This window comes from Oryza glaberrima, chromosome 8, assembly GCF_000147395.1.
Source record: "Oryza glaberrima chromosome 8, OglaRS2, whole genome shotgun sequence".
In the NCBI taxonomy this organism is placed as follows: domain Eukaryota; kingdom Viridiplantae; phylum Streptophyta; class Magnoliopsida; order Poales; family Poaceae; genus Oryza; species Oryza glaberrima.
Window position 1 is genome coordinate 19,787,967 of NC_068333.1, and position 18,100 is coordinate 19,806,066.

General features: G+C 46.7%; 1 protein-coding gene across 1 annotated transcript; it reads left to right on the forward strand.

Annotated features, from left to right (window-relative positions):
* Positions 1–7,262: 7,262 nt before the first annotated feature.
* LOC127782446 (probable GTP diphosphokinase RSH2, chloroplastic) lies at positions 7,263–11,294 on the forward strand. The gene is made up of 6 exons (XM_052309635.1): positions 7,263–8,345; positions 8,473–8,658; positions 9,289–9,749; positions 9,848–10,006; positions 10,077–10,428; positions 10,542–11,294. Exons 1-6 carry the CDS (start codon positions 7,641–7,643, stop codon positions 10,833–10,835), a joined length of 2,157 nt encoding a protein of 718 aa, XP_052165595.1. The 5' UTR covers positions 7,263–7,640; the 3' UTR covers positions 10,836–11,294.
* Positions 11,295–18,100: the final 6,806 nt, after the last annotated feature.

Sequence of the window (18,100 nt, forward strand, 5' to 3'; positions counted from 1 at the left end):
TTTGTTTTTTATATTTGCACTATTTTTTTAATATGATGAGTAGTCAAACATTACAATAAAATACTAGTGAATATTCTTTATATTAAGGGACGGAGGGAGTAGATGAACTACTGGATGGGAGTGGTCAATGGAGTCCATGATTTTACTTATCTTTTTATCTCTCATTCTGACGGTCATACTTACCTCATGCTTTCTTTTTTGAAACTTTACCTCATGCTTTCGCCAGGGCCATGCGATAGAGAACTGTACTGGACGACCATACGAATCTGAAACCAGTTTGAAATTAAGAATGGCAATGCATTATGTATGTGAAACTTATGGCTAAAGTTCTTCCATCCTCAATTTATTCTGTGTGGGACACGCATGTACGGCTTCTCCCCTTTCAGATTAAGCAGAATTTTATATGAATCAGTATGGCTCATTCTTATTCTCGGCTGGTTTTAGCGTTGTTCCATAGCATGGATAACCCATTAAGAATTGTTTGCTTTTGTTTCAGAGTTCTGTGCAACTTGGTCACCAACAACTACAGACCCTAAAAAATGATGTATACGAAGCAGTACACTGAAGTACACATCTCTTTGTTTTTTCAGAACTGAAGAAGTAACATATCTCCAAGTTATACTTCCAACTTGCCAAAAAGAAATATTCAGACCAAATTCCCAAATTTAAATACGAACACATTTTACACATATCAGCTGATCAGCATATGCATCGTAGTGTCTTGTACACGCTGCTCGTTTTGCATGTGTGCTGCGGTTTGTTTGGAGCATAAGTGGCCGTGGTTTTCATGTCAAATCGTACGCAGCTGAGAGCTCGGCGAGTTAGTTGGCTGCCACCACTTACACGCTTAGATTATCATACTCTCACGTACAGCTTCATACCGATATTCGAAGTTCACAATTTGCTTGGTTAATTACAGGTTATAATGAGCACGTACGCATCTGTTGCTTACTTGTATATACTATTCTGTATGTTAATCTGGTTTGGAAATGAGTAGCACGCAAGCAAAGCAGCGAGTAATTAATCTATATCTAGCTAGCTGCTGCCTTTGACATTTCAGCAGGAGGCAGGTTAGTTAATCTTCTGAATGGAAAATACAAGTACTTAAAAAAAAAGTCATGGTCACACGCTCGAAGAGTTAATTGCAGACACGTACATGCTTATTTATCTTCAGACTTCAGAATTCCGAGCTCTGACCATGATGGCCGGCAAGCCTGCTACCTCTGCTTTGCCTGTGTTTTGCCCGACATTGCAGCGTCCCGTGCAACTGAAACGGTTAATGAATCAGATAAATGTACACTTTGTTTATGCAGATACACCTGCAGTTAATAATTCAGCAAAGCTGCTGGATTTGGAGGTTGGAACAGACAGACGTACACACGTACTTAGCTTATGCAGTTACACGTGCAGTTTCCTGACCAACAGGAACAGCTAATACGCTCAGTAGATTGTAGTTATTAGGATCCGTATCTATCAATCCAAATAATGGAGTGTGAGAATGATAATCAGTGGTGATAATTGTCAGACAAAATCAGGGGGTGATAATTTTTCAGACAATATCCAGACAGGCATGTCTCCTGTGCCGTCTGTTAGAAATGCATAATAATCGTTGATAGAGAAATGCTGGGTTGCATGCTTTATCAAATGATGGTTAATTATGGTCTAAATGATCTGTGGACAGCGATTAGTAGCTAGTGTATGTGGAACGTACAGAGAGGATGAGATCGTGAAAAATGTTCTGCGGCAATAAGCCAATAATGCTAAATGATGATTATTTTTAGCAGAGCTGATAGCACAGGGAACGTTCTGAAACAGCAACTTAGCTGAAAAAAATTGAGGTGCTGTTGATCTTCTGCACAAGCTAATTAATTAACTATGAGGTGTCAACACCTTCATCTTGATAACAGGCTATAAATAATTGCAAATTGGTCTATAGAGTAGGTTTGCTATGGGTTGGCCTTAATTTCCGAGTAAATCACTCTCAAGGGGCATCAGATAATCAGATATGGCATCAACTCTAGGGCTTATTAAAAGTACAAGTTGGTGGCGGTGAAAATTATCCAAGGCTGATCATGAGAGAACTGTCCATGTCTTCTAGACTCCTACGACCTTTGCTACGTAAACAATTTGTTTTGCCATCATTGTATAATTGTGATGAGTGATGAAAGCAGTCTTATGTTCAAAAGTTGCCTCTGCTAGCAGAGGTGATGTTGGATGCATGGATAACCAACTACCAAGACATATCAAGATAGCAACTAGCTAGTTGCTTAATTAGCATCATGGAATGAAAAGGTATGGGACAGTCATCCTATGGTGACAGATATTTCTTTTTGAGTAAATTTAATCCGGGTGCCCTCCCCTTTCCATGGTTTTGCAGCCTATGTACATTTTGGGTTTTATTTTTCGCCGGGTCACATTTTGGGTTTTATGGCCTTGCATCACTGCACTCTGTTTAATTTAATCAAGCTTTGTAAAGATATTATGGTAGGCAATTATAGGATCGAACACTCCTATTGGTGAAAATGGACATAGTCAATCTCAATAGCTAGGCTAGGCAGAATGTATCCTACTGAGCTTTGCTCGGTTAATCCCGTTCCTAAAGAGATTGCTGAAGAGATTGAAAGAGTTTGGAGAAAAATAATGGTACACGTGGAAATAATCCCTTCCAAAATTTTTTCAGATTAACCTAATAAGCCATAAACAAAGAAGATGTGTGTTCAGGATATGCACCAATGTAGTAAGGGAAAATATGTAGTGCAGACTTCATATGTCCCGCAAACTTGAAAACTACTACTCCCTCCGTCCCTTAATATAAGAGATTTTGGCATTTTACTTACATTGTTTAACCATTTGTCTTATTCAAAAATTTTTGAAATAATTATTTATTTTATTTGTGACTTACTTTATTATCCAAAGTACTTTAAGCATATTTTTTGTTTTTTATATTTTCACAATTTTTTTAAATAAAACGTGTGGTCAAACAGTACAAGCAGAATGTCAAAATCCCTTATATTAGAAGACAGAGGGAGTATTAGATAAGAAATGAACGTCTAAAATGTATTCACGTCACCATGAGTAAAACTTTTAAATCCTAGATAAATAAAACTTAAACGTTTACTTTTTTTCAGTGGTAGTTTTCAGGTTTATGCTAAATATAGAGTTCACGTGACATATCTTCTCATGTAGTTATGTGCTACAAATGGAGGAAATTAATTGCCTAAAAGGATTGAGAAATTATATATGGGCCTGCAGCTCCTAGAGCACTACCACCAAGGGCCCACTTCCAGTATTATGTAGGCCCAATTTCCAGGTAATTTACTTGGACTGATAGGTATTAGTCCAGGGCCGAATAAAATTTCAGCCTCCGCAGCAGCAGGCCCGTAACTAATCCATCTTCGTCAATCAAAACGCAAAACTTTTGAGGCATGGCCGTGTTTACCAGAGAGGACTTGTCAGTTAAAAGGCCGAGTTTAGTTCCAAACTTTTTTTCAAATTTTTAACTTTTTCATCACATCAAAATTTTTCTACACATAAACTTTTAATTTTTTTGTCACATCGTTTCAGAACTTTTAATTTTAATGTGAACTAAACACAGCCTAAACAATCAGCTTATGGGCAGATAGGGTAGTATCTTACACTAATAATCCTCACGTGCTGTGCGATCCGATCCAACCCAAGCGCTTTGCGTGTGTCGAAACCTCCGGTGTCAATAATGAATTCGCCGATGCAAGCAAGATCGATCCCAGGAGCAGCAAACGGTTAGCGATCTATGGGTGATATGATATCGGGAGTAGTAGTACGACTGTACGAGTACTTCACATGTGATCTGGGAAAGTACACTGATAGATTTCGTCAAGCGTACGGTTGTTTCCAGAAGACTAAACGATACTGTATGACGATAGGTTAAGGAGTACCTCTCCATTCCGCCGAGGAAAAAAAATACGAATTAGTCCCCCTTAAGTCCACCGAATTACATCCCTAAACTATAAAATTAAATATTCTTCACCCCTAAATATGCAAACCGTATAAATAATCCCTCTGGTTCAATCCGCGGTGGTTTTATTCCTACTGGCAGTCTAGTCAGCATTTGTTTAAAAAACAGTGGGGCCCACTTTCTACCTCTCTCCCTATCCTCTTTCTCTACCTCTTGCCGCCACCGGCCATTGCATTAGCAGGAGGGGCAATGCACGTGCCCCCCTGCTGCCGCACCGCCGCCAACTCTGCCTGTCACGTCAGCGAGCGCAAGTGGCGAAGCCAGGATAAAATTATAGCGGGGCTAAACCAAAATAAACAAGAGCAACAAAGAGAGATATAGGGTTGGGTTAGGATTTTTTTGGCCTTCTTTAGCCTTTTGGGCCTTCTAACAACCTCAAACGAAATCTATAATAACCCCTCATCTATAAATGTATGGATTAAAATTTTAGGGGGGGTATTATAGGGGCTCTAATGGTATATTAGGGGGTAGGAGGGTCTAAAGACCCCCCCCCCCGCCCCACGCTGTCTCCGTCCCTAGCAAGCGCATCTTTGTCACGGCGGAGGGCATCGTGGTAGGAGAGGTGCGCTGCGAAGTTGGTGCTCAATCTGCTTCGCCTTCCACCTCACGCGCGGTTCTAGAACCAAACGGCGACCTGGCGAGGGTGGAGACCCATACCCACCGACCGGTGGCGAGGGTCCAGATCAACAACGTCGCTCCAATAGAGACCCGTCCTCACAGGCCGGCTCCACCACCTCCTCCGGCAGTCAGCCGCGCCTCTCCTAGTCCTCCTATTCCTTGGCCTTCTCCTCAAGGTGTCGTCCCCGTCAGATAGATAGCCGGCAACATCAGATTGGGGAGAGGCCGCAGCTGTTGAGTACCGGGGCGCTGTTGAGCTCATTGTTGTCTCTCTAGCTCCCTCCCGGAGTTCGCCACTCCCACCTTTGCGTCTCGCGCCACGCCCGCCGCCTGCCTCTGTGTGCTATCGTGCGCGTCGACCGCCCGCGCCGCTGCTTGACCAATGCCCAATGACACCCGAGAGAGAGGACGAGGGGAAAAATAATTCATGACGGGACTACCACGTAGTATCAAAACCACCGCGGATTAAACTGGGGTTAAGGGCAAAGAATGTCTGGTTTTGTGGTTTAAGGTATAATTAAATCTCGTTACAGTTTAGAGAGATAATTTATACTTTTTTCATCTGTAAAATACTCAATACAAACACGTCATATTCAATACTAACACATGCGTATCTAGCTTTATGATTGGTTTTTTTGAACGACTAGTAGAGAGTACTACTCCTATCCTCAATTAGTTTACTGTAGACGTACTGTACTACTAGTAGTAGTGTACTGTACACAGGTGATGCGTGGCTCAAAGTGTAGGCGTCCTGCTCACCGATGTGGCTCTAGCTGCCACCGCGACGTGGCACCCGGGGCGGCCGCTTCCGGAAGGCACGAGATCGACGGAGACGCGCGCCACGGAGACTCCCTCTTTCTGGCTCGATCGCTAGCTAGCTAACGGCACGCGCGTCGCGAAACCGGCGCGAGCTCGGGCGGCGCGGCCAGCAAGCCAGCCACGTAACGTTGGCGAAGGGGCGACGCAATATATTTAGCTGGTGTACGGTGCGCCCGGTCGACGGGTCGAGGCAGCGTGTCGAGCTGACCGAGGGTACCTGCTAGAGCAGGTTGCTCTAGCAGGCTATAAACCAGCTACAAACATATTTTAAAAAAATAAATTATGAGAGCAAAGAGCAGCGGGCTACAGATTTATAACCAGCTATAGTATAAACTCCAAGACGCAGTGTGTGTATGACAGGTGAGACCAGTTATTAATAGTTTAGTATGTAACTATTATATGAATGAGCTATTAGATTGGCTATAGATAAATTGGAGCTAGTAATTGGCTATACTATTAAACCTGCTCTCCGCTCTCTCCACCTGATCGCATCCCGAATTTTTTATATAGCACTATTTTAATAAAAAATTAATTATAAAATAGTGATTACATAATTGAAATCGCAATTTTAGGTGCGATATGTGCGATACAATTTTGTGCCCTATTAAATTATGGTTGTTCGTTAGGGTAAAATAAAATATATGCAGGCAAGTGTAAACCGGATGCATATATCTGAGATGAGGTTCATCCATCTTTGGTAGGTTGATAGGTGCGAGGGCATCAGCAGAGGCCCATTGATGTCGACGAGCTCGACTCTAAGGCACAGATCCGTGGCGGTGAGCTCATCTCAGGGACGGCAACGAGGTGCTGATCCACCGGTAGCACTAGCAGTAGCGATGAGACTGGGGATGGGAACAATGCGAGTAGATCCATGATGACGAGCTTGAGGAAGGCAATGAGTTGCGGGTCTACCAATGGTGCTAGCAGTAGCGGTAAGTTTGGGGATGCGAACAACACGAGCAAGCTCGGGGAAGGCAACGAGGCGTGGGTTCGCCGATGGTACTAGCAGAGACCAGGTCGAGGATGGTAATGGCGCGAACAGATCCGTTGCGGCGAGCTCTGGGACGGCAACTAGGCGCAACGCAGGTTCGCCGGTGGCACTAGTAGCAGCGATAAGGTCGGATATAGATACATGATGGCCATACACGCGCTGCAACTGGACGTCAAGCTGGAGGCCCCCAACAGGTAGGGGCGGACGCCGATGGAGTTAGCCAGGACGCTCGCGGCTGGCACAGAAGGCAGAGTTGAAAATTGCAGAGATGGAATAAGATAAGAGAGAATCATGATTGGTCCCACGTGCAGATGAGTAAATGGATGGAAAACGTAACGATAGTGGCACGGTTACAATTTTGTAAAATTTCAGTGTCATGGCCACGAGTAGACGAATTGTAATGATATTTATTTGAAATGATATATTTGCAATACCATGGATCGAATTAACCTTAAATATAAATTTATTGTAGTCTAATCATTTGAGAGTTATGAGTGGTAAAATTTGATACAATAGTGAAAACGGAGGGAGCATGATGCAAGACAAGTAAAAAAAGGACCATGTAAAATTTTTAAATCAAAGTTAAAATACAAAATACTTTCCAAATTTACCATAATTTACAGCTGACGAAAGCACAGCTTGGTCGGTCCACGCTGGATACGAATAAACAAGAGAGGTTATTCCCGCCGGTAATAAGAAGCAGACACTATCCCAATGCCTGAAACGGATATGAGCTAAAAAAAAAAACACCCGCTAAATTCCCGCGAAGATTCTTTCCCGGAACGGGGCAGTTCCGACATTTCACCTCCTCTTTCCCAGCTGCGGCCTATTGTTAGCGAGGAGTCACCCAGATTCTTCTCCAACCTCTCGCCCCCGAAATCCACACCTCACAACGCCCCTTACGCCCACGCGAGCGAACCCACAAGAAACACGCGCAAAATCTCCCCTCCCGCCGCGAATTCGCTCGGTTTGATCGCCCGAAGATCGAAGTGTTTCGCGCGGGATTCGTGCTCTGCAGCTTAAGTTTAGTGCGGCCTTCTAGCTGCTCGGATTTGATTGATTGATTGATTGGCGGGTGGTCAGTCGATTTAAGTTGGTTGGATTGGTGGTAGCGCGAAATCCGAATTTCGGAAGTTGGTTTGGTGGGGGGAAGGGGAATTGCGGTTTTGTGGAGTTTGATTTTTGGTGGTTTAGAGGTTGGGGGAGGTCGCGGCGAGGATGTCCGTGCCGGCGATTGCCGTGTACACCAGCCCGCCGGGGGCGGTCTACACGTCGTCGTCGTCGTCGGAGCTTGAGGCGAGCTCCCGGGGCTCGGCGCCGTGCGCCACCGCGGCTCCCCCGTCGCCGGCGAGCTCCCACCGCCACCAGGCCATCGCTGGTGGGCTATCCTGCCTCTTCTCCTCACCTACCGCCGCCCCTCGCGCCGCCGCGGCTCAGGACGAGCTGGGCGCGCTCTGGCACGATAGATCCGGCGAGGCGACGGTCGTCGGCGGCGGGGGCGGGGGCGGGGGCTACTCCTACCCGCAGCCGTCGTCGCCGTTCAAGTGGCGGGACATGCTCCACCACAGCCCCGTGCCGCTGTTCCACAGCCCGGCCTCCTCGCCGGCGTCACGGAGCCCCTCGGCGTCCTGGCTCGCCGGCCGCGAGCGCGAGCGGCTCTTCTCCAGCTTCGTGCGCAACGCGCTCGGCTCCTGCGTCGATTACGCGCCGGTCGCCGCGCTGCCGCTCGGCGTCTCGGCTGCTGTCGGTGTCGGTGCCGGCGAGCTCGCGTTCGAGCTCGACGAGCACCTCTCCGAGGCGGAGCCGTCGTGCGAGCCGTACGCTCGCGACCTCCTCGCCGGCGCCCAGGCTCGCCACCGCATCTTCCACGACGAGCTCGTCGTCAAGGCCTTCTTCGAGGCTGAGAGGGCGCACCGAGGCCAGGTGGAATCCCAATTCCCAAGAACTTGGACGAAACTCCAATGTTAACTTCTTGCTTTTTCTTTTTTGCAAGGTGTAATTATCTATGTCCTTAAATCTAGTGCCCTTTGTGCTTTGCCTGTGTGATCAGACGCGGGCGAGTGGTGATCCGTACTTGCAGCATTGTGTGGAGACCGCCGTGCTTCTAGCCAAGATAGGCGCAAACGCGACCGTCGTCTCTGCCGGACTCCTGCATGACACCATTGATGATAGCTTCATGGATTATGATCAGATTTTCCGGATGTTTGGTGCCGGCGTGGCTGATCTAGTTGAAGGGGTATGAGTTTTGTTTACTTGATTTTTAGATGGACCATAAATTCATAATAGTTTAGGAGCTCTCCCAGTTTAGTAGATGAAGGGCTGGTTCCACGGCTATGATTGAATTATCTATGTTATCATTGTTGATTATTCAAAGTCAACAGGCCATGTGCTCATCTTGCTTAAGCTTTCAACCATATGGATAACTTCACTACTAAAGCTTTCAATCATATGGATAGCTTTACTGCTAAGTAAACGAAATGTTTAGCTGGCTGAAGTGCTTGCTCAGGATGTCGCCCACCTCTTTTTTGGCATGCTGCAGATTTGATCTATTACTTGTAGCAACCAATTAGTGACACAACTTTAACCATATTTTGTACTCCCCTGTGTGGTGGTGTTGTTTCTTCTTTGTTTTTTAATACTGTATATGGCCATTCTTGGGAAATGTTAAACAACAGTGGAGTTTGGTTGAACTGCTTATTTCCTGCTCTCATCTGAAGGAATTTGATTATGTCTTTAAATACATTTCCTTGTTGAAAAATGATTTTTTTTTGGTAGCAATGCATTACCTGAACCATCTTCTAACTAATTTTGATTACACCTAGTCCAAATGTAAAAGTCTTTGTATTGCAATTTATGCTTTATTCAGGTCTCCAAGTTAAGCCACTTGAGCAAACTTGCTCGGGACAACAATACTGCAAGCAGAACCGTTGAAGCAGACCGCCTGCATACAATGTTTCTTGCAATGGCTGATGCAAGAGCAGTTCTGATAAAGCTAGCAGATCGTCTACACAACATGAAGACAATAGAAGCTTTGCCTTTGGTCAAACAACAAAGATTCGCTAAGGAGACTATGGAGATATTTGTGCCGTTGGCTAATCGGTTAGGAATCGCTAGCTGGAAAGACCAGCTGGAAAATATTTGCTTTAAGCATTTGAACCCAGAGGAGCACAAGGAGCTTTCCTCCAAACTTGTCATATCTTTTGACGAAGCACTTCTTACATCTACTCTGGATAAACTTGATAAAGGTCTAAGAGATGAAGGTATTTCGTATCACAGTCTTTCTGGGAGGCACAAGAGCCTGTACAGCATATACTCCAAGATGATAAAGTATGTCGAATTCTTAATTTAAATTATTGAAAACTGAATATTATTGTCACAAATGGGTATGCACAGCAACTTACCATGCAATGCATGTGGCCCTCCAGGAAGAACTTAACGATGGATGATGTTCATGACATTCATGGTCTACGTCTTGTGGTTGATACAGAGCAGGATTGTTACCAAGCTCTTGACATTGTCCATAAGCTCTGGCCCCGAGTTGCTGGACGATTTAAGGACTATATCCTGCATCCAAAATTGAATGGGTATGTAGAATAATGTTTGATCAATTTGTTAAAATCTCTACAAGAATCCCTGCTAATTTACTAGTTGCAGGTATCGGTCATTGCACACTGTCATCATGTGTGAGGGCATACACCCATTTGAAGTTCAGATCCGAACAAAAGAAATGCATCTACAAGCAGAGTATGGATTTGCTGCACACTGGAGATACAAGGAAGGTGGTTGCAAGCACTCTTTTGTACTCCAAATGGTGGAATGGGCAAGATGGGTGCTCACATGGCAATGCGAAGCAATGAGCAAAGAGCGGTCCTCAGGTTTAGGCCGCTCTGATGCCATTAGGCCACCATGTCCATTTCCCTCGCATTCGGAGGACTGCCCTTATTCTTACACTCGCCAGTGCAACCACGATGGACCCATCTTTGTGATTATGCTTGAACATGATAAGGTATGCCTCTCCTTTTGATTTCCTCCCAACTTGTCATGTCGAAAATAGTAATATTCTGTGATGATATAACTGGCCATTTCAATTGTCTGACAAAATTATATTTTTGACTTTAGATGTCTGTCCAAGAGCTTCCTGCGAACTCAACTGTAGTCGATCTGATGGAGAGAGTGGGGGCCAATAGTCCAAGATGCAGCCCTTACAGCTTCCCACTGAAAGAGGAATTGCGCCCGAGGGTTAACCACAAGCCCATAAGTGACCCTAACCGGAAACTGTGCATGGGAGATGTGGTGGAGCTGACGCCTGCGCTCCCACACAAGTCGCTAACTGAGTATCGGGAAGAGATCCAGCGCATGTATGAACGAGGCGGGTTTGCCCTCGCCACCACCCGGGACGGGCCGGCAAGCTGACAGTGTCACGACTACCATGTTAACCTCCTGTTGTACAATGCCCTCAACCTCCATTTGCTTCCTTGTATATATCCCAGATACTAATTCTTGCAGGAGAGAGCCAAATGAACACTCCCAGCTGAATTGTCAAAGGTGTGGAGTTAGGTGTTCAGTGTTCTGATCCAAAGCTGTCTATAACAGTAAACAGTTTACAAGCTGATCAAATCTGTACTAGAAATTCAGATCCTCCCAAGATTCAGGAGGGGGGGACATTCACTGCCTTGTCCGTGTGTTGTTGTAATACATCTACTGTATATTCCAGTGGCAATTCTGAACTTTTTTTGCTTGGCTATGAAAAGCAGCCACCATCAGTATTCGGTAGCCTGGCTGATAGATGTCGCCTTCTGAACTTCGTGTGCTTCCTTCCTGTGGACTAGGATGCTTTCAGTATAATATATTCTGGCTGAAGATTTGTCAAGATTTCCTTGGTGCAGTTTTTGTTGGACAGAAATTGTGTGCACAGCTGGTTGATGAGCCTAGGATTGTTGGCTCTGGAGGTGACAGCTCTCCAGGCAAAGCTTGTGGACAGGAGGCAGTACTGAATGAGGAGAAGGCTGAGGAAAATTCTCAACTATCCTGCAGAAATCATGAAAGCAATCAGACAGGCAATCAAAATGGAGATCGAGACCTTGAGGGCACATCTCAATCAGGATGGATCGCCGGGCTGGAGCCTTGGAGGGATGCAACACGGAGGAGCGAGATCGAAGGCATGGCTGGCCGGTGGAGCTCGATTTTTCGCGTCGTCTTCGGTTCAGGCGTGGATTAAGCTGCGTTTGGGATTTTCTCGGGATGCGGTGCTAGGGTTTTGATGTTGGGTGGCATGGCAAACTCATCAGCGACACCGTGGCGGCGGCGGCGCAGCGCCGGAGCGGAAGCCGGGAGCCCGAAGGAGTTTAAGGCCCACCAAAGGACACGAATGAACGCCGACTAAATTCCTGTCAATGAATTCGGCCTGCATACATTCAGCCCTCGAATTCCACTCAGCGAATTCGTCCCACCTAATTCGGAAAAAGTACACCGAAGGTCCCTCAATTTGTCATCGGGATAAAAAACGTCCTCGAACCGTAAAACCAGATATGCGGGGTACTTCAACTATACAAAACCGATCACTCGAGATCCCTCGGTAGTTTTCACCCCGGTTTTAACCTACGTGGCAGCTGAGTCAGCGTGAGACCCATGTGGGCCCCACATGTCAGGTGTCCACGTCAGCCTCCTCTCCCTCTTTTCCCTTTTCTCTCCCTTCCTCGTCTCTCTCTCTCACTTCTGACTTCTCTGCAATGGGCGGCCGCCGGCGAGGAGGATGGCGTGACGGGCGGCCGCGGCCGCGTCGGGATCCTCGTCAACGTCGCGGCGAACCCGTGGCTCGGCGAGGCCGCGCTCCGGCGGGTCGGCACATCGGCGACGATGGTGGACCGGCTGGTGGAGATGCTCACCTGGAACGGTCGCGACAAACCCGCGGCTCGGCGAGGCCGCGCTCCGACGGGTCGGCACGTAGGCGGCGGTGGTGGACCAGCTGGTGGAGATGCTCACTTGGAACGGCGCCGCCGAGGCCGCCGCCATGGCGTCTGCCGCGCTCGTCGTGTCCAAGCTTGCCAGCAAGAAGCGGGACGCGCTCCGGCGCCATCGAGTCGGTGTCGTCGCTGCTCTTCGTCGCCGACGAGGAGTGCAACCTCCTAGGCCTCCTCTTGTGATTTTTTGAGCTGTGTTAACGTCGGGCTCAGCGCTTGACCTCTCCCTATTAGCGACCCACACGACAGTAAAAACTGGGATCTTGTTGAACCATATGCCAATGCATCTCACCTGGACCATCAATACTGAAGCTTCTATGGCGTTTACTTTGGTTAATTCAATATTTCAATCAGAGTTCCTCCACCAATCTTGTGTTTTTGCCTGCTTACTTTGGTTAAGTAGTAGATGTGTATATATCCATGTGCTGCTGCCTAATTGTTTCAAAAATCAGGATGTAATTTCCAGAATATATAATCGGCAAAAACTGCCATAGAGTTCAGGAAGTCCTGATCGGAAGAGCGGTGAGCGGTGGGCAGCGGTGAGCGGCGTCCGGCGTGCGGTGGCCGGCGGTCGGCGTCGTAAGCGCTTTTCCCGTTTTTCTTCGTGTAACAGTGCCATGCAGGTTGGACCTGGGCACCTGGCTAGCTTGCACGGTGGTCGGCGGACAGTTGCCGGCGTCGACCGGCGGCTTGGGGGCCAGCGACGTGCATCGGCTCTCAGGCTCGGCGGCCTGCAGCTAGCGACGAACGGCGGAGGGTGGCCGGCGACGAGCGGCGGCGCGGCAACCGGAGTGCGGCGAGCGGCGGTCGGCGGCGGAAGCGTCCTTCTTGTTTTTTTGTTCGGTGGCGGTGGCCGCGTGGGGCGTCGCCTGCCGCCACCGCCGCGCCTCCGCTTCCGCTCCGCTCCGCTCCGCTCCGCTCGCACGCCGCCTCCGCCGGCCGCATCCTCCCGTCCGCGCTCTCCGCCGCGGAGAGATCGAGTGCCGCCGCATCCTCCCGTCCGCCCCTCTGCCAACTCCCTCCTCGCCGCATCCTCTTCGATGGAGAGCCAGACGAGGCCAACGGGCGCGAGGCGGGAGAGGAGATCCGGCCGACGACGCGGTGACGGCCGCGCCCCGCTGCTCCCCCGCCGGCCGCCGCTCGTGCAGCTGCTGCCCCTCCACCTGCGCCCACCCGCACGCCGCTCCGCCGTCCGCCGCCCATGGAGAAGAGAGAGGGAGAGGTGAAGAGGAGAGGAGAAGAAGAGGCTGACACGTGGGGCTCACGGGGTCCCACGCTGACTCAGCCACCGACAACCGTGGTCAAAGCGCTACGTAGGACAAAACCGGGACGAAAACCGCTGAGGGATCTCGGGTGACCGGTTTTATATAATTAAGGGACCTCGTATATCTGGTTTTACGGTTCGAGGACGTTTTCGTATCTCGCTGACAAGTTGAGGGACCTTAAGTGTACTTTTTCCACCTAATTCATGTCCTCGAATTCGTCCCAAGAATAAATATGGCCCATCAAGGAATTCAGCCCACTATATAATTTGACACAGTTTACTCATTAATACTTCATCCGTTTTAGGTTATAAGATGTTTTGACTTTATTCAAAGTTAAACTGCTTTAAGTTTTATCAAGTTTGTAGAAACAAGTAGTAACATTTTCAACCCAAGAAAAATTTATTATGAAAATGTATTCGATTATTGATTTGATGAAACTAATTTATTATTATAAATATTATTACATTTATCAATAAACTTAGTCAAACTTGAATCAGATTGACTTTGTCTAAAGCCAAAACGTCTTATAACCTAAAATGGAGGGAGTAATTTGGACCGCCAGCAAACTTGGCCCACTTCCCATCAACAATTTCAGCCCACCTATGAATTAGGCCCGCTTGCTGCTTCCGTCCCTACAGCGCTCGTCGCTCTGCTGCTGCAGCCGGTCTCCGCCCCCGCTGTGCTCGTCGCTTTACTACTGCATCCGGCCGCTGTCCCTACCACGTTGCTGCTGTGGCCGGCTTCTGCCCTTGCCTCGCCGGCCTCCGTCCCCGCTCCCGGCGTGGCACGGTTCAGGGATGGAGGCTCGGGACTGACTAAGGAAGACCTATTCCTAGGTCTAGGGGTCAAAACGACCCCTTTCCCATGTCTCGCGACGGTAGAGGCATCGATGGCAAGGTTGGTGGCGGTGGGCAGAAGTAGGCGGCGATGGTGCTCGTGGTGGCAGCGCTCCAGCGAGTTTAGGCAGGGGCATGATGGCTTGGGAGTTCGAGGAGATCACGGAGGAGCTCAATGTAATGGTGGTTGGGCACAAAGATGCACGGGGCAACGACGTGTCGTGCGGTCCGCAGTGGCTAAGTAGAGCAGCGACGGTGGTATGGGGATGGAAACTGAGGGGTTTTGGTGTACTTGGGACATGGATTTTATTCTTACCATTAATTTTGAACAAGGACGGTTTGGTGGGGGGTGAATTTTGAGGTTTGGACACTGACGAGTCGAGTTAGGATTCGGCTTCCTAGCTCCAATGACGGTGATTGGCGCTGCTGAGAGCAGAGCAGCTTCAGGGAGCAAGGAGAGCATGTTGTGGCGTTTCTGTTTGTTGGTGGTGGCGACCGATGAGGCAGTCGGGAGAGGGAGAACAACGGTGAGGACAAGAGAGCGGCAAAGGAGAGCTCAAGTATGCGGGCACGTTTGTGAAAAAAAAAGATGGGAGAACAAGAATGAGTTGATTGGTAGGTCGTATAGTTTTTTTTTTTCACTTACATGTGGTCTTGTGTAAACACGTTAGCGAGTCAACTATGGTCAACCTGTCATGTTAGTAAAAACCGCTTTCTAAACCACCAAAAAAGTTAAAATGCACTGGCTTTCAAAGTTGGAGGATATGATTTACACGGTTTGTTTTGCTGTTAAAGGATGCGATTCGAACAGTGGCAAGAGGGAGGCATTATAGATTTTAGTCCATTTCCCTTTAGTATATTTGATCCACAACTGAAATTGACCTTGTTAATTCCCGTCAACTATTTGGGTCTCTAATGAATTTGGCCTACCTACTGTCCAATCAACGAAATTGGGCAACTACGGCCACGAAAGAATTTAGGAAAAAGTACACCAAAGGTCCCTCAACTTGTTAGCAAGATACAAAATCGTCCCCAACCACAAAACCGGACATCCGACGTCCCCCAACTTACAAAACCGGTCACAATAGATCTCTTGGCGGTTTTTGACCCCGGTTTTGTCCCACGTGGCGGCTGACTCAGCGTGGATCTATGTGGGCCCCACATGTCAGATAGACCACGTCACCACCAAGGTTGTCAGGATCGGGATACTAGGCAGTATCATTTTGCTCAAAGTAATATCGTATCGTAGGATCGTATCTTAGTATCGGGATACTATGAGATTTTCTTTTTTAAGTTTAATTAATATTTATATTAATTATATATAGCCATTATCTACTACTACCAAAAAAATAAGAGGTGCTTCCATCGTCTGTCAAAAAAACCGAACGAAAAAAACCAGGTTTTTCTGATCAAAAAAACTGGGCAAAAAAAAGTGCGAAAAAAAGAAAAGAAAAACCAAAACTGTCTGATCCAGAAAAAAAGGGTGAAAAAAAACCGGGCGAAAAAAACCAAAGTTGTCCGATCCAAAAAGAACCGGGCGAACAAAAACAAACCGGACGAAAAAAAGTGCGAAAAAAAGAAAAACCAAAAAAAAATCCGATTCCTATGGCAAGGCGGAAAAAAAAAATGTCCGATTCATATGAAAAAAAAGTGGCGAAAAAACACAGTAGATCCGATTCCCTTAAAAGTTGGAAAAAAAAATCATTTTCCTATATTATCCTATTTCCCGTACGGTTGTTTGTTTTTCTTCTTTTTTTCCGTTTCTTTTCCGTTTTTTCTTTCTTTTTTTTTTCTTTTTTTATTTCTTAATACTATGTATGTATATAAAATTTATATACACGTATACAAACTTTATATATTGTATATTTTTTCTTTTTTATACGTATGTATATAAGCTCTGTATACTTCTCTATCTCCACTATTAAAAAATTCAAAATATTTCCTTCGTCTGTCCCTACTTAAAAAATTCATATTAAAAAAGGTCTGTCCGATTTCTAAGAAAGTGGAAAAAAAAGGTTCGTAAAAAATAAAAAAAACAAAGGAGAAAAAAAGTACAAAGGGCGAAAAAAAGCACGGCAAAAAAAAAGTCCGATTTCTATTCGTTTTTAGTTTCTATATATCTCTTCTCTATCTCTAATCTAACTATTTAAAAAAAGAAGTTTTCATAGAACAACTAAAAAGAAAAAATGCGCGAGAAAATAAAAATGGTTAAAAAAAGCGTGAGGAAAAAAGCAAAAAAACGCATGAGAAAAAAAGTCAGAACAGAAAAGCTAAAAAAGGTTTCTGCCGTCTGTAAAAAATAAAAAAACATGCGAGGAAAAAACTGTTAGAAAAAGCACGCCATTTCTAAAAAAATGATTTGAAAAAACCTCACATAAAAAACACCATTTACAAAAAAAAAAACAAGCTGCTCTGAAAAAACTATTAGAGAAAAAACGTTAAATTGATAGACGCTTGAGTCGGATAGTATCAATCATTTTTTTCATCTCTTACACGGCTTTTTTTTCGTCATCTATAGAAATTATATTAAAAAACAAACATATTTTTAATTGTTATTTAGAGATGTAGGATTTGATTGATACTATTATTGGTTGCAAGAATGAGATCGAAAAATTATTTTAGATTATATGTATATTGTCGCGTGAATAATCCAATTATTTTAGGTAAAGCAAGCATCGGTAAGGTTGTGATCGTTTATGTTGGACCATTACATTAAAGATGTTCCAATTTTTATCCGTTGCAACGCACAGGTATTTTGCTAGTATACTAAAAAATATAGTAATGATATATGTCATAGAAATAAAGACATTTATCAAAAGAAACCACGTTGGTTTGATATATTTAACTGATTTTTATATAAATTTGAGCATATTTATTTACATTATTTTCAAACCATGTTATTTTAAATAATATCCCTTTCTCTTTTCCCCCTCTTCTCTCCCTTCCTCTCTCCTTTTTCCTCTGGGCGTGGATGGCGGCAGCGTCTTCGACGCAGCGTGGAGGAGGGCCGGCGTGGCCGGCGGCTGACGGGGAAGGAGCGGCGCGGACAGGAGGGCTGATGGGACGGGCGGCGCCGCCAATGGCTGCCGTCGCGCGAGGAGGAGCGCGGCGGTCGTCGTCGGGGTGAGGCGGCAGAGGAAGGGGAGATTGAAGACGACGGCGCCGCCGATGTGGCTGCTGTTTGGTGGGGCGGAGCGGCGGGAGACCGCGGCGGCGGAGCTGGAGCCACACGTGCGACGGCTCCCTGGTCAACTTGCGCAGCCGCGAACAAGTAGAGCCACGCCTTCACCGCCGCCTCGCGATGACGATGGCGATGAGTTCGATCTCCGGCCGCCGCCCCGCCACGTGCATGAGCTGGAAGAGGTGCCCGGCGAGTTTCGGCAGTGAGTTTCGTCTGTGCTTGGAGGGGTGGTGGCGTGAGTTTCGGCACTTGCTTGCGACGGCGCGAGCTTCTCCTTGGCTTGGAGCTGGCGGCGGAGGTCGGGCCACACATCCATGCTCCACTCGATCCACTACCAGCTGCATGCACAAAGCTAACCAACCGATAGACTTGCTCCACTAGCTCATGCAACACATGCACGTACTAGCATAGCACAAAGCCTTAGCTAACTAACTAA